Source organism: Phalacrocorax carbo, chromosome 1 (assembly GCF_963921805.1).
Source record: "Phalacrocorax carbo chromosome 1, bPhaCar2.1, whole genome shotgun sequence".
NCBI lineage: Eukaryota > Metazoa > Chordata > Aves > Suliformes > Phalacrocoracidae > Phalacrocorax > Phalacrocorax carbo.
In genome coordinates this window covers 94,196,900-94,213,855 of record NC_087513.1, presented here as the reverse complement: position 1 = coordinate 94,213,855, position 16,956 = coordinate 94,196,900, and the positions used below count along the sequence as shown (strand labels likewise).

At 38.0% G+C, this 16,956-nt stretch overlaps 1 protein-coding gene across 1 annotated transcript in view; it reads left to right on the top strand.

Moving 5' to 3' along the window:
* Positions 1 to 807: 807 nt before the first annotated feature.
* The window catches only part of ABI3BP (ABI family member 3 binding protein), a 178,584-nt gene continuing 162,435 nt past the window's right edge, over positions 808 to 16,956 (top strand). The window contains exon 1 of the mRNA XM_064467435.1: positions 808 to 1,144. Within this exon, the coding sequence (XP_064323505.1) occupies positions 1,066 to 1,144 (79 nt within the window). The 5' untranslated portion in view covers positions 808 to 1,065. The remainder of the gene's footprint in view (positions 1,145 to 16,956) is intronic.

Below are 16,956 nucleotides of genomic sequence, written 5' to 3'. Positions count from 1 at the left end.
GTTGTTGGGTTTTGGTTTTTTTGGGGTTGGGTGTTTTCTGGTTTTGGGGTTTCTTTTTTTTTTTCTTTTAGGGAGAGAGAGATATCACTACTTAGTTGAATAGATTTAATCTCTTGGGAGATGTTTTCCAGCTACTGAGACTAAATTCTTCCTTATTCAGTTGTAACCTCTTCCTTCTGCTTCACCCTTTCCTTCCCACCTTCTCAACTGTGAGTAGGACCAAATTCCGTGCTTAGTTGCCTCATTGTAAATGTTAAGTGAAACTGCTTTTAATGGAATAATTGAATATCTCTTTCAGTTACAGTTCTGTAACTGGTGAGAGGATCTAGCCCCCAGAAGGAGATGCATTGCCTTTTTGCCTTCAATGTGCATTATGCCCATTGCCTCACCAGACATGTATGAAAGGGGAAGAACAAAGTATTTTTAAATAGCTAAAATCAGATACAAGTGAAAAAATGACACTTAGCTTTTTCAAACACAGATCTTTTGCTGAATAAATATTTATCATACCTGTTTGTAATGTCATGTCAAATGAAACTAGTATTTATTTTGCCTGGATGAGAGCCACATCTAGCCTGAATTAATCTTAAGTAAAATCTTGAGATTGTAAAAATACTGAGTTCAATATAGCAAACAGTTTTCTGAGAGCTGCGAATGTTATTTTTGCATTTTAAGTCCAGCTTTCTTGGATAAAACAGTGAAAATGTCTCTCCGACTAGTTTTTGATTAACAAAAGTTTGATTCCTGGTTTTATTTGCATGAAAATTAGTGATCAAGCGGCAATCTCTTACCCTGAGAGGTGGAAAGACCTTGTAACAAAACCCAGAAGACTATTGTAGGGGGAGCATGACAGTCTTTTTACTTTTTTTTTTTTTTTAATGCTAATTCTCCTTTTCCAGTGGGAGTGAATGATGTCATCCTGTCTCCTCCCACTGTGTAAACTAAGCTTGTGTCAAAGTGTTGCTGCCTCTTGTCACAGGGAGAACAGTTCACTTAAATGCAGCTGCAGTACTTTTGTGTGATACCTGTCAGAATCATTCCCAGTGCGAGGTTGGGTTTGTGACCATGATGCCGAGATTGGTCTTTCTCCTTTTCTGTGGATATATTGCATTAAACCTGGGAAAGGCTCAGAAATTGCCAAGAGGCAAGTAGCTATGACAACTTTCTGGGGTTTTGTTTGTTTTTCTGTTGTGGGTTTTTTGTTTTTTAATGCTTGTGTTTTGCCATGGAAATTCACTTTCAACATGTTAGGAATGATTAAAGATGATGGAAAAGATGAAAGAAGATCAGTCAACAGGGCAAGGTCCAGGTACAGGAGAGTAACTTTAAAGCTCTTGAATTAAACAAGCTCAAATGTTTTCATGGGATCTTGTGACTCTAGTGAGAAGTACCATGAAACAAAGTAACTGCATTTAATGATTTTAGAATTATTTAGACTGCATTGTGCAGGTTTGTGGTTTAAGATCTTAACGAAAATGTGACTTAGAAGCACCTTGTGTTGTTGGTGGAAGATTTCAGTTCTGTCTTGAAAGATCTTTAATGCTTTCCCTTTATTATCCATGCTTAACAGTTGTATTGGAATTGCCTTTTGTAGGTCAGGTTGCATGCATTTTGAGAGAAATAGGATTTATTAAAATGTCCACAAGAATCAAAAAATCCCCCCAAACCTGTGTGAATATTTGTTTAACTCTTCCTTCCTCCTGGAGTCTGGAAGTAGAGTAGATTTGCAAAGCTGGCAGGGATCTGTTCTCTTCCTTGCTAATGTGACCCATGTAACATTGGCATTTTATTAGTATTTTATTATTGCAGGAAGAACAGTCATAGCATAAAATGAAAAGAATATTTCTATATTTAGATAGTAAAACGCTTTGTAGTACCTTGGCATTAAAGCAGCACTTTTACAACTGTTTCTGTACTGCACGTATTGCTCTCACTTTGTAGAAGTGCTTGCCTGAGTCCACTGTGCTTTGTAATGTTTTTTACATCTGCAGTCTCCTGCAGCCAGTAACATTTAGAAAGGAAGCTGTAATTTAGTTCCTAATGAGAACGCTTATTGAGAAATCAGCACTTTGAGGGCTTCCTAGGAGATTCTGTTTCATAGATAAAGAACCTAAAAGTATTTTGGGGAGGTTATTTTTTTTCACCCCCCCACCCCTCCCCAAGAGACTTTCAGAAAAGATTTCTTCCCTAACCCCTCACCCCTGGTGATGTTCTTTTGGAAGTGGGTTTCTTTTAAGCTCATCTTCTGGAGCCAGTTGGAGTTTTCTGCATACTACCAATAGTGGGGCGATGTGTAGTCTATGAGTAACAGATAGATATGCAGTTGTTGTTCAAGTCAAGTAGACTGTAAGACCTTAATTTTATCAAAAAAGCAATCCATAAGCAAACTATCATAGCTGTTTTCATAAGGGAGGATTATGTTGAACAGAGAGGAACCTTGTATGTAATGCCTACTTTGAGGGAAGGAACTTTTCTATCACTTATCTTTTTAAATGGTTTCACAGGACTTTCGGCTCACTACCATGGAATAGCGGCTGTAAATTTATGTTAACTGTGAAATTCAGACAAAGCTACTGATCCACTGCAGTCAGTGGGAGATTAACTCTGGGATGCATTTTCTCCTGTCCTAAAATAACATTGCAGAAGTGAAGTTCTGTTTGCCAAATGCATAAAGCTGCAGGTGGAAACTTCATTTCTTTTTCAATGAAATAAGCTTTTAAAGATTCTTCTATTGCAGTGTTGAAACATCAGTCTGATTCGTTTGTTTGCAGCTGCCTCTCAGGTCATTATTTGCATTGGACTGTACTGAAAAAAACAAGTATATTAGTACCTAGCTGTTACCTGGAAACACTGAAAGGATTGTCTTTTCCCATAGCACTTTCTTAGTGCTATGATAGATATTAGATAGCAAGTACAGAATTTTTTTCATAGGCAAAGAGTATATTTGGATCTTAAAGTATTTTTAAAATGAGGATACGTAGCGGTAGTATTCTGTTAGGGTCGTCTGCCCTGCTAAGCAAGTTTAAATTCCAGTGAAGTCCTGTGTTCTTCAAGTCACAGACTATGTAACTGAGGCTGCATAGTCACTCCTGCTCTATGGGGAACAGTGGAATCCATTTCATAACTTGAGGGAGAACAATCTAGCCAGACTCGCTTTCTGGTGGTGCAGGTTCACTCCTGTGAACAGGTTACCAGTGTACATCTTGCCGTTGTTACTACCACTTTGGAATTCTAGTGCTCAAGTCTTCTCTCCAGGAGGTGAAATGCACCAATCCCTGGTCTCGTGGACTGGGATTTCCTTTCAGTGATAGAAGGTGGAAAGAACATCTTGCCTCCTGCAGCTGCAAAGGAACAGAGCCAGTACACCCTTTGGATGTCAGTGACTTCCAGAGCTGTTTGAGAGATTGTGTGCAAATATGCCGTTCAGGAGGCTGGAAGACACATGACTCCCTTTTCCCATATATTTTTATACTTTCACATCCACAAGTGTGTGTTTGACTAGAATGACAAAGGAAATGTTATTGCTGGTCTCAAACAAGTGTTCTTTATTAACAAATTATTTCTTTAGTTATTTTGACTTCAAAAATTAAGGCACTGTTGGAGGAATAATTTGGAAACACTACCAATATGACTCAAGGAGTCAAAATCAAGGAAATATCAGTTAAAATTTCCAGTGGAAACTTTATGCTGCTTCTTTGTATGCTGCATTATAATAGTTTTGCCTGTATAGAAAATAAGCCTCTACTTCTATCTGGTCCTAGTGTAGTGCCCTAACCACAGGTGAACACCCTTTCTCTTGCAGTTCTTTGTCACATTTACTGTGGCACATGACGAGTGATGAAGCATTTATAAGCTGTGTCATATTTCAGGCTCTTTCTACATTAAGATTTTACAGATGTAGGTAAAGGCAGTGTAAATGGAAGGCGAAGGTTAGTGAGTATTGTGTTTTACTGTGAAGTCAATGCCTTTTTCACAACGTTTATGTTTTGTGAGTTTCTGTTTGAGGGATCAGCTGCTAAGAAAATTCTGTAGTCAGTGCCTATAGAGACTACGTGAGGGGTCACGGAATAGCAGGGCAGGAGATGATGGTATGATTAGAGATGGTCTTTTTATCAAGTATTTGAGCCATTGTCCCTTCAACTATGTCCAGCTTCTAAAGCTTTCTTTTCATCAGAAAGAAGAGAGATTTGGACATTCCCCACTAATTTTTGTCTCTTCCTTTATGCCACTATGCCAGTACCATCCAGCATATAATTCTTCAGTTCGACACTGTTGTACTTGAAATATTTTAATGGTGGATGGAAACAGTTGCAATGCATAGGAGTCAGTTATAACTTGTCATACTTTCTCTAATTTTTATGGTTCTGCATTAACAGAAACATTCCATCCTTGAAGAATGCAGCATCGTCTCTCTAGACAGGAACTGAGTACAGACAAAAGGTTTTGTCTTTAGAGAAGGAGTTGGTAAGCAGAGCATCCTGAATCTGAGAGGGAGATGAAAAAGCAAAGCCACAGAACCAAGAATAAACAAATTATAGGACATAATCCACAAGATTGTTCTGCCTTGTGAACTGTGTTTCACTGGCAGCTTTCCAGCTGGACCTGATACAAATGTTGTTGAAGGCAACAGTTGTGGAACAAGTTCTTAGTGTTTGGTAAAACAGCATTTCATGTTGTTGGTTTTGCCAGTTGACTTTCCAGTTACAACACAAATGTGCATAGAAATGCACTTTTTCAATATAAATTCTGTTTCTGATAGCTTTTGCTTATCTTCATGTTCTGTTTTTCTTCGTTAGAGCTGAAAAGTATTTGGGGTTTATCCTTCTTATAAACTTAGAGTTTTATGAAGGTTTTAAAAACAAGACAGTGAATGTTTTTCTGGTTTGGTTTTGGTTTTTTTGGTTGTCCCTGTCATCCCTGTCCCCGTCGTGTCGTCCGTGTCCTGTCCCCTCCCCTCCCCATGTTTCTGACCTCTGTGGTTTTCCTCTTATTTGAATTATCCATCAGGTAGATTGGAATTCAGGCCAATCCTTGTTCTCCTTTCCAGGATTCAGGCCTGTCCTGTTCTGCTTTCCAGGAAGGGCTCAGGAAACCTTAATTCACCTTCCTCCTGGTTGTTGCCTTCTTAAGGAATGTCAAATCTGTACTTTTTCCTTATGGGACCATGTGAAAGAGCCTGATTTACAGACTTGCGTAGGGGAAACCAGATCCAAAACTTTCTTGTTTCTACAGTTGTCAGCTGTGGGAATAAGTGGGAAAAATAATAGTTTTACTCAAAGTTGGGGGGTTTTGCCTCTTTTGTTTGTTTCGTGAGCATACAGGAATGTTAGAAAATATTGCAGATAACTACTAGCTAAGATTTGTATTTATAGTAATTATAACTGACATCCCTTTGAAAGTGAATGCTGTATTTACAGTATACTTCCAAACTTACCGTTGACATTTGTGAAAGGAATGGGCTAATTTTATTCATAGCTAAATTTGCTGGCTATGCTATGTTATGTAATACTTCTTCCTAACCAGAGGTTAAATTCGGCATGTGTTTTCACTTACTGGTGTCAAGCAGTTAAAACAACGTTGAGTTATTTCAATGTATCACAGTCACTATACTGCGACAGCCAAACCTTAATCTTTAAACTTTCCTGCTGCTCTTCCCCCACAACAGCACCTCTTTGGTAGCTGTAGGATAGCAGGGCAGAAACTGTAAGACAAGGAAAAGTCTCCTGAAAGTTGGGTTTTTTGAACATATAATGAAGCTGGCATATCAAAATATCACAAAAGGAGTGAAATGACATGTGGTTTATATGTTACTTTCTCCATGGTTTACAAAACGTCCTTTAGGGAACTATTTTTCAAAATACACAGTGCATTAACCTTTAAAAAACATATTCTAATGAAGGAGGGACAGTTTGGACTAAACTATTGAACTCTTTTTTTTTTTTTTTTTAGTGTCTGGAAAGAAAAGTACAAAATTAATTTGATTTGTGTGAAATACTTCTCTTATGTTTAATGGCACATAGATTACAATAAATTCCTATGAGAAATTTCAAAGGTATCCTTTATCTAGTATAATTGAGTGGCTAGGGTTTTCAGTCAGTAGATATGTCATTGCAAATTTGGCTCGTTCTTTGCTGAAAATGAAAACAACCCATAAGAATGTTGCCATTATAGCAGCTCATTTAATCAAAGTTATCTTATCACACAGACAGTTGTGTCCTAGGATCGCACAAAAACATATCAAAACCCAGTGTAGAGCGTCAGGCTTCTGAGTTCAAAGATAATTTGTAATACCAGAATTCCATTTTTATACTGGCCCAGGCAGTGGTGCGACAGTATAATGATACATATGGGTGGATTCTGCCAGGATTAAATTCCATAGCATATGAATGCCTCTAAAATGATCTCACTGCTGGGTAATCTGTATAGCCTTCCACCTCTTCATTTTAATTTTAATGTTCCCAAGTATCTCTTTCTGAATATTATTTTTCAGTCCTCCTCTGTATAGTCTTTTATATCTAGCCGTACTAACAGGACAAGCTTACGTAACTCATTTGAACGAAGAGCTATAGGCTAAATCCTGCTGCTGCTCTTTGGCCAGATCTACTGTATATGGATAGTATAGTCTGTATATCTGTTGACTGCTGGTACTGTGAATGGTCAGTGGCTCTGAGGCTTCTTTGGAGTGTTTGAACTTACCAGGTGTTTACTACACATTGCATGTGCAAACAGGAAGCTCTGTCTGCTCCAGGGGGAAAAATGGCTAGCGGTGACCTGCTATAGTCAGAACTGTTCATACAGTTCCTAGTGGATTTCTTTTCCTTGGGGAAATTCAAGTGCAGACTTGAAATTGTTGGTAAGCAGGATAATTTTGTTGCTGTGGAGTGTTCTTGACTACTGCCTTTTGCAGGAGAGGGTTGAAGACTTACACACTGGCATGGATTGTGCAACGATGTCACGTTAAAATTTGGTGTGAAGAGAGGTGGGTATTAGTGTTCTGGAAAGGCAGTGGCCTAAAATAGGTGCCATTAGCAAAACAGCCCCGTCTGTAGTTTGCTCCCAAGTGGAAGAGGGCAACTGGAAGCAGGCCAGATGCCACCCAAGCTTGCCTGACAGGGTTTAATTTAAATACCCTTAGTTAGAAATTGGGTTCTCTACAATACAGGTCACATATATGTAATAGAAGTTTGCTTTATTAAATATATATTTGCCTTATTTTACTGTGAGGATGGCATTCATGAGGATGACTACTGGCAGCATCATGAATCAAACCTTCATGTGGGCAAGGCCTGGGCCAACTTTCCCAGCACAGCTGTCCCTCAAAACATACCAATTGCTCCCATTGTACTCTGGCTAAATCAGCCCTGAGCCTCCCCACTTGACCAAATCAGTGTATGTCATGTCAAGGTGAAGAAAAACAGGTCAAGTTTTGAGCCACCAAGTGAGCTTCTACTGGTGATGAAGTTGTGATTGTAGTTATGGTCACCAGAATTAAATGTTTTTGCAGTCATTGCTTGACCAAAATGATGTCATCAGAACATGCTGATATCCAGGCAAGGTTATGTAAGGATGGTCACGTTAAGAATATCAGCCCAGAGCCTTCACCACTTTGGAGTTGCTGAATAGAATCCTGGTAAAGAGTCGAGGCACTAGCTACTGGAGATACTAGTCTAAAGGTAGGGAGGTAGGGAATGTTTTTTTTGTTAGAAGTAGGCTAGTCTTCTCCCAGTCTGGAGGGGAGCATTTGCTGCACTTGTTCAGAGGTTGGTAGACAAAATCTAACCTCTGTTTTGTAAAATTCTTTTGAGTTCTTGCTGAGATCTATCACTCTGAAATGATTTATTATTATTTAGAGTGTTTTCTGGAAGAAAAATAAACGAGGCAAGTGAATCCAGAATTTTTTCTTAGGCTAATTGTAGTCATGCTTTTTATGCAAATCCTGTTTACCTTGAACAAATGTTTCAAGGCAGCAGGGCTCCACGTGAATAAATCCATTTCAATAATGAAGTACCTAAACCACTATGTCGTTTGATTTTTTTTTTTTATTTATTTTTCATGTGTGTACTGTGTGCTAACAGTAGAGTCTTACTGTCCATACTTAATAATGGATTGTAATTCAGTGTTAGTACAAGCCAGAGAGTCAATGGCAAAATGAATTCTCCAAGTGTGAGGGAGTTGCTTTTGTAGGGTTATTTCTGCATTTTTGTATAGTTCTAAGTTTTTGCATTAGTCCTGAAATCTGCTCAGGAAAAGCACGATTCAATAAAGCAGTAAGAGATTGTAATATTCTTTCCTATCATCAGCAGTTGTGCATTAGTTTATGAATCTATAAATGGCCACAGAGTGCTTGATATAAGTTTACGTAACTAATACTTTGGGAACCTGGCCAGTTTTAGAGGACTGGCAGTGTATGTGGGTTAACATTATTTTTGAGTTTGCATAGGGAAAAATCTTCTCTCCTTTTGTCAGCTGCTTGCCTCTGCTTTATATTCATTATTCACTTTATATTTTCTTTCTATGATGTAAAAGTCTGGAATCATTTTAGAACACAAAAATTATGGTTGGTTCAAAAATACGAATATGTAAACTCGAAATGTCCCAGAAGGTTGTTTTCTGACTTTGAAGTGAAAACATTTTCTGGCAGTTTTGATTCCCTCATTACCACAGTTCAAGCCTATACATGAACAAGAAAAATGCACAGTGAGAAAAATGTAAGACTTCAGACCTTATCACTTATCACTTTCTTTTTTTAATCTCAGTGTTTTCTGTACAACATGCATAAGCATATGCTGAAAAGAAAAGACTGGGTGCAATATTCTGAAAGTTGGTAAGAAATTGAGCTGTGGTATACAAATAATAGGAAGAAAAGGGTATTGTCTGACTTGGAAATTTTGGCAGAGTTCCATTATCTCTGGCTCACTCAAACACCTAAGTGGTTGGATTAAATGGCAGGGCACAGTTTTTATTTATAGCACAGTGTACGCTGAAGCATAGCTTGTCACACGGTTAGGGAAGTGGCTGCAGTCAAGTTTGAGAACCATAAATTCTCTTAGTTTGATGAAGAACTGCCTCAGGTAAAAGTGAGGGGGTTGCACGTTCAGCTTGATTCAATAGGTCTCCTTCCTTTGCCATAAAGCTTATTAACAGCTATTTACTTTTGTGAACATGACTATGAAATTTCTCCACATTGGCAGCCTGTTATTTGCTCCCTTTCTGATGAGAACCAGCTTTTAGCTATGCTATGACAAGCATAAATACTGCATTGCTTCAGCATTTCTTCCTGCTTTTTGTTTTAGTTATGAGGAAGGCAAAATCTGGCGATTCTAATAAAAATGTCTCCCTGCTCGTGGCGATTATTCAGTGCTCCTTAGTAGGTGATAAATCTGCTGTGACTCAATTGGTAACAGCATAGTGGTTAATTTATGTTGTCTGTTTATCAAGTCTTTGTATAAACATCATAAATAAGATTATTTTTTTTTAAGCATTGAAACACTAGTTAAGCAAACTTTGAACTAGAGAACTTTTTTAGAATTTTGGACAGATTTGCTCATTATTTTTTTTTCCCCACCAGTGGAAGATTTACACTTAGACTAAACTTGCAAGTGAGTAAGCAGGTCGTGAGGGTGATTTCACAGAGAATCTGTAGCACACAGAGGCATGCGTGTGCACACACAAACAAAATAATTGTGGGATCTAGTTCATTTTTGGTAAATGCTTTGCAGCAAAAATTATTTGGTTTAATCTTCCAGGGTTTTATCAGTCCACTCGTACTCTCCCAGTTTTAGTAACATGGCCAAATACCAGTTGATAAAAGCATTTGTATGTTATTAATGTTCAGTAATGAATTCTTAGACAGCACTTTCTCAGTAATGTAACAGATACTTATTTTGTTCCCTTTCCACTCGGAAACACTTACAGAAATCAGCAATGGACATCATATGCTATTAGTGTATTTATTTGAAGGGAATGTAAGCTTTTTCATAACATTAAGGCTGAAGAAAAATTACAGGTACTCCACCACACAAAGAAAATAAATACTCTTAGTTATGCCCTACTTCAGTGTAGAAATCTCAGATGTTGTGAATATATTTTTCCTATGACCTGGCTTTTCCAGATTTTTTTTTCCATTAATTTGCTTTTGTAGTGTTAAAACATTTGTCAATTGTCAAACAAAACTGGCACGGAAAAGACCATCCCATTTTAAAACTCTGAAGTTGTGGAACAATATTTATGTACTTAATATACTCTTAAATGAACTTTGCTTGGGAATTAAAGTAATCTGCTGCACACTGGCTTACAAGATCAGTCATGAGAGAGACATAACTTTCTAGATACCACAAATTCTCCATGAAAAATTATATACATGCCTGAGTCAGTGCAGGTAAAAATGCAAAGTCAGTCATACACAGATTGCCTAGCTGATGGGTCTGTGCATAGGTGTACATGCCCCTATCCTGCCCTCAAATTAGAATAAGCCTTTCTTTCATGTAGCTGATAGTGTTTTCTTTTTTGGCATTTTTCTTCTTCTTTCACTAAAACATTAGATGGAGAATTTAAAAAAGAAAAAAAAGAAAGGAAGTAAATATGGACTGTCGTGGTTTAATCCTAGCTGGCAACTCAGGACCACACAGCTGCTTGCTCACTTACTCCTAACGAGATGGGGGAGAGATTCAGAAGAGTAAAAGTGAGAAAATTCGTAGGTTGAGACAAAGGCCACGCACATAAGCAAAGCAAATCAAGGAATTCATTCCCTACTACCCATGGGCAGGCAGGTGTTCAGCCATTGCCAGGAAAGCAGGGCTCCATCGTGCGTAACAGTTACTTGGGAAGACAAATGACATCACTCCCAACGTGTTCCCCCCACCTTCCTTCTTATTCCCCCAGCTTTATATGCTGAGCATGACACCATATGCTCAGTTGGGGTCAGCTGTCCCAGCTGTGCCCCCTCCCAACTCCTGGTGCACCCCCAGCCTGCTCGCTGGTGGGGTGGGGTGAGAGGCAGAAAAGGCCTTGACTCTGTGTAAGCGCTGCTCAGCAGCAAAGAAAACATCCCTGTGTTATCAACACTGTTTTCAGCACAAATCCAAAACACAGCACCATACAAGCTGCTGTGAAGAATATTAACTCTATCCCAGCCAAAACCAGCACATGGGCATAGAAGGATGGGTTAGAAATAGAGATTATTCCCCACTGCTTTCTTTTGTCTCTGTGGATAAAAGGCAATGTGGTGAAAATGGAGTAGGTGTTGTAATGGATATACAGTTTGGAAATATAGTCAGAGAATGCAAACTCTATGTTGTTTGCCATGTCCTGGGTGGGAAGGGAAATAGTGGGAGAACAGATGAAACACTGTTAGTAGTAAAAAGAAGTATTTGTAACTTACCTTAATACTCCCTTAATCATACACATAGCTTTTATTTTACATGTTGTATACTTACTGTAAATATACTTGTTTTCCTTTTTCTTTCTGTAATCCATTCATTGTAGAACAATTTACTTCATATTTTAGTTTTCTTAAGATGAGTTAAAAACGCCTCTTCACAAGGTGTTCAGAGTACCGAAAAAAAGAATTTCTGCCAAATTTTGGAATTCAATATTGCTTCCTAAAATCATCAAGTATTGATCTTATTAGTGGTTTCTATTTTCACACTTTTTAATTAAAGACTTTCTGGAAGTCCATTGCTTCTTTCCTCAGACATTTGCTTGAACTGTAGCTTTATTTTTACCCCTGCAAACTCAGAATGTGGAACATTATAGAAGAAGATAAAAAGGGTCACCTGTGATTTTTTAAAAATCTGTTACTTTTTTTTTTTTTTTTTTTCTAATAAGAAGCCAGGTCATCAGTCTTGAGATCCATTTCATCTAATGGTGCAAGATAAGATATATTTTCCAGCTGGAAAAACTATATGCAGTTGGAATCAGCCCTTACAGGACTCAGCTATATCCAGCTAGAGTCATAGACATGTGTGAGAACGTTCAGTCTGGAGAACAAGGACATAAGTGAAACTACTTTATTTTGACTGATCTGGCTGTGTTGGAAACACTGAGCAATTCTGGGGGTTTTGTTTTGGGTCTTTCTTTTTTTTTTTTTTTTTAGTTATATTTGTGTCTATACCTTTCTAAACTGAAAGGGAATAACTGCTTAAAAGTTTTGCTCATAGACTTGAACACATTGACAAGACCAAATTGCAGTTCTCAAAGCATAACAGCATTTTATATTTGATTACTGGTTTTGTTAATGGATTAAGTTTGCTTATTCTTTCTGAGTTTGGCATGTGATATATAGCAATACCTAGGAATTCTTATGTATGCTTCAGATATTTAATTGCTTTATCAGCTGTCTGCCTCTGAAAAGTTGGGAACTTATTCCAAAGTTAAAACACAGAATGCTGCAAGCACCACTGCCAAGTGCACATCCAAAGCCATTAATCCTTGCACTATTTGAAGTCCTGTAGTCTTGGATGCTAGAAGATTTTGAGCAGAGAACTCAGATACTTTGTGTAATCATATGATGGTTGCAATGTTGGAAGTGAAAAGCCATCATGACTTCAGAGAAGGGATGATCCCTTTCGATTTTCATCTTTTGATGCGTATTATTTTAAAGAGGCTTGTTTCAACTCTACACAACATAATGGGGAATTTATAAATAGAAATGAAATCCCATTAGAAAGTAGTAAGGTAGTAAGCACATTCTTACAAGCCTGCCTACATTTAAGAATTGGTAATGTCCTGTGCTGTCATGGGCATGGTCCGTACATAAGCAATCTCAATGGGATGGGCAGATTGGACTTTTCTGTCTAGAAATTTCTTTCAACTAGAAATTTCATTCTTCTAGAAATGTATTATTACCTTCTGATTAAATACTTGTTTCTGTTCAAGGATTTTAGACACACTTTTTTTAATCTTTTGAGAACCTGTGAACTAAACCACAGACTGGACTGTCGTTCTCACTAGATGGACATGGGTGTGTCTACTTAAATATTAAATCTTGACAGAAGAACAAACTCTTAAAACTCACTGATGCATCAGGAGTGCAGCAGTGTCTGCCTCACTAATTGCACTGCCATTCTGTAAAGCTGATTTAGGAAGGTAGCTTGATGGGTACCTATTTCTGAACAGGTGGCTCAATCTAGTTTGTCTCCCTTCAATTTGAAAGCAGGTCATTATGTACGACTCATCTTCTTTTATTTGCCCAACCCAAGTTCTTTCCCAAGGGTACACAAATCAAAAAACATTCTCCATCACTGAAATGAGTTTAGGAATTACTGTGGATATTGCTTGAGAACCAAAAAAGACTATCAATGGGGACTTCAGACTTTTAACCACTGACTGCTGTTCTTTGAGCCCAGTTTTCCATCTACCTTGTAATCTATCCATCCAGTCTGCATTTCTGCAATTTGGCTGGAAGGATACCTGTGGAGATGGTGTCAAAGTCAAAGTAAATGACATTCACCACCTTCCCCTTGTATGCAAAGCCAGTAATAGCATTACAGAAGGCAGCAGGGTCAGGCAGACGCAGTCTGGCCTTGGTAAATTTGTGCTGGCTGTTCCGAATCACCTTGTTGTTCATCATGTGCATAGGTGTCACCATCTGCTCCTGGTGAGAGAGGTTAGGCTGAACAGTTCTCAGTTTCCTGGATGTTCTTTCCTACCCTTACTCAAGCAATTGCACTGAGATATTTTTCAGGACTAATTAATCTTGCCTCTCCCTGGCAGTTCTCTTATGCTGATCTATATACTGAAGAGACCATGCTTTACTGGAGATAGGAAGTAGGATATTGGAATTCAAGCATAGTATTGAGGAGGGCAACTCTTCTTGAGGCTTTATGCTGCATACTTACAGGTGCAGAAGAAAAAACAGTAGCCTTCAAGTGGAAGAATACTCATTTCTACAGAGAAACACAGGGCTGAAATGGACTTCCTGAAATCATTTTGACCCCCTTGTTCCAGAGCTTCCTCCTTGTTCCAGAGATTCACTGCCTTTATCAGTTTTCCAGCTATCTTCCTTGCTACAGTTTATGTCTCTCCTGCTCTTCACAGATATGGGGCAGAACTTAATTCATACTGCTTTCCCTTAGGGTTTTGTTTGTTTTACATATTTGGATACTGTCTTTTCCTCTAAGCTGGATGACTCCTATTTATTCAGGCTTTCTTCCTGAGTAACGTACTCTGTACCTCTGTTCATTGACTTCACTTTTTTCCTGGATTTCATCAAGTTGGTCTACTTTAAAGTGCACTATGCACTAGCTTATTAGTGATAAGAGATCTTTTTAGAAGTGAGGACTAGTTCATAAAAGGACTGGGTGCCAATTCTTTAGATTACAATAGAGAAGGCAACAATCTTGAAGCATACCTAGATATGTTGGTGATTCTGAGAGTCATAGATTGGTTTACAAGTTAAGAATTGGAAGTATATCCTTGTTTCAAATGTACTCTGTTAGTATAGCTTGCAAACCCTGCAAGCTGTCTATATATGACTATCTTTAAGTGGTTCTGTCCTTAAAAAATAACTGTGTGCTGAATCAGAGAAGCACGTAAAACAAAATTAACTATGAAAACATCTAAGCCAATGTTACAGAAAAGTGAGCTAAAGACTTGCTCTTTCAACTGCTTGGAGTCCGGCAAGTAAGGTAATACTTATCACAGAAGAAGAATTTTAGTATATGACTACATATTTTGTTCTATGGATATAGAAAAACATGCTTGAGGGTTTTTTAACATTAATTCAAAGCTGCCTTATTCTAACACAATAGAAATGATACTTTCTCACCATCAGTTAATTCATATTCTTTTAAAACTAACTCCTGTTCTCCCAAAGTATTTCAGAAGATCCCCAGATGAATAGCCACACAGCAAATCAATCCAAAATATAGGTATTGAAAAAACCAAAATTATGTATTCTGATGTAATACATAGTGATCACATGTAAGGAACAGACTTTAAAACGGCTGCCAAAATATGAGAACTTTACTGCAATCTGGGTGCACGTCAATCCATGTAGCAGATTATTGTGCATTTGGTAGCAAATAATAACATCGTGGATTGTGAAGTATAGTACTATTCTCTCAGAAACAAATGCAGTTGTAGTTCTAGATACTGTTTTTCATTATGTCTTTTGATTTTTGAGCCTTCAAAACTGTATTGATAATTGTAGATGAAAAGGGAATTAAGGGAGAGGTGATGCTAAACACTGCCTACTGTTGAATGGTTAACGGCAGTGGTAATGCTAAGCACTACCTGCCATTGAACGTGTTCTTAATAAACTTGTTGCATTAAGGTCCACAGTCTTTAACACTGATCACTTGTGATCTGCTCATTGATCATTTGTGAGCAGAGCCAGTCTATCAGCATCTGAATTCCTCACCTGCTTAAATTCTTAGCATCTTGTTGAGCTTCCCCTATTGAAGAGCTGCTGTTAAAGAAAGTCTATGTTTTTATTCAGACAATTGGCTCTAAAATATGACTACCTTGTATGTGGCCATGTCCAAAGATGACATTTCTCTTTTGGTGTTTGCATTAGCTGGTGATCTTTGAAGACTTAAAAAGGAGATAGACCTAGAAAACTTGGGAGAGTTTTCTTGCTCCCCGTAGTCTTCTACATGTCTTTATTGAATATCTTTATGCAGAATCTATCAGGTTCTTTGGCCAAGATACAGTTTTCTTCATAGCCCAGCCTGGGTGGAGTTGCCTTGGACCTATTTCCTTTGACAGGAGAAGGAGCCAGGATTGGAAAGACCAGCTCTTCTGGGCAAGACGCAGTCACTGTCTCATCAGCTCTGTCCAGGTGGAGTTGCATCAGCCCAGAAAAAGACGTGCCAGGCCAGTCTGAAAAAAAAAAACAAACAACTAACTCTGAGAGTAAAGCCAGAGGAACAATGCTCTGGAGACAGTAATTACAGCAGATCCAAATCAAGCTTTATCCTAGTGCAAATAAGTGATCTGTAATCTAAACTGAAATAAGGGTTTGAGGTTGTTTTATTAACAAGGAGTTCTTTTCATGGACAAATGATGTAATTTTAAGTTTTGTGGTTTGTGTGCTGTTGATTTGAAAAGTAATATCTATCAAAAATGGTTCAACTTGAAGGAGATTCTGGGGGCATTATGCATTGAAAATAACATATAGGCTTTGTTCTGTCGCTATCCTTCAAAAATGTTGAATTGTTTGATGTTGAATTCTATTTTAATTAAATTTAAATTAAATTTTCAGTACATGAAAATGACCTTTAAACACAGCTAAGTTTGCTGACTAGGCAAAGAAAAGAGTGGAATTTTCTAAGATTTAAAAGAAAAATTAAACAATGTCTTATGACAGGAGCCAGGGACAGGTTGTTCAAACTCTGTCCACAGAAGTTTTCAGAAGTTTAACTCCTGTTCCCTTTTCCATCAGAGCTGCAGACTTGGTTATTCTCAAACAACAGTTTTCTTGATTGTTTTCAATTTTATTTGCCATTTGAACAAATAATGGGAAATGAGCTGCAGAATGAAAGATGGAAATGGGGGTTGGACCACTGAAGTGGGATCCTGAGTTTAAATCCAGGCTCTTTTCAGCTTTGTAGCCTAAAAACAAGGATAGTTACTCTACTTAGTCAATAAAAAATAATTTTAAACCAACATGTGTAAGGAGTCTTGTGAGGGAGATAGTGAGAAGGATGGAAGTGGAACTGTGGAGAAGTGCTTGAACGACCGGAAAACAGGTGAGAGAGGTGGCAGCATACGATTAATAAATTCCTTTTTGTACATTGCCTTATGTAGATACATAGAAGCTGGAACTGCTGATAGGTACATCTTTATCTCTGCCTTGCCCTTACTGGTCCTAAAGTAACAGCAAGCTACAGCTTATTAACTCAGCTCTGAACTGTAGGGATCACTAGAGAGGAACTGGCAAAGGAAGTTCTAAAAACTGTATAGTTTTGTAATATAAATGCTCTAGCAAGTTGCTCTGAGAAGTATCTATTTAGT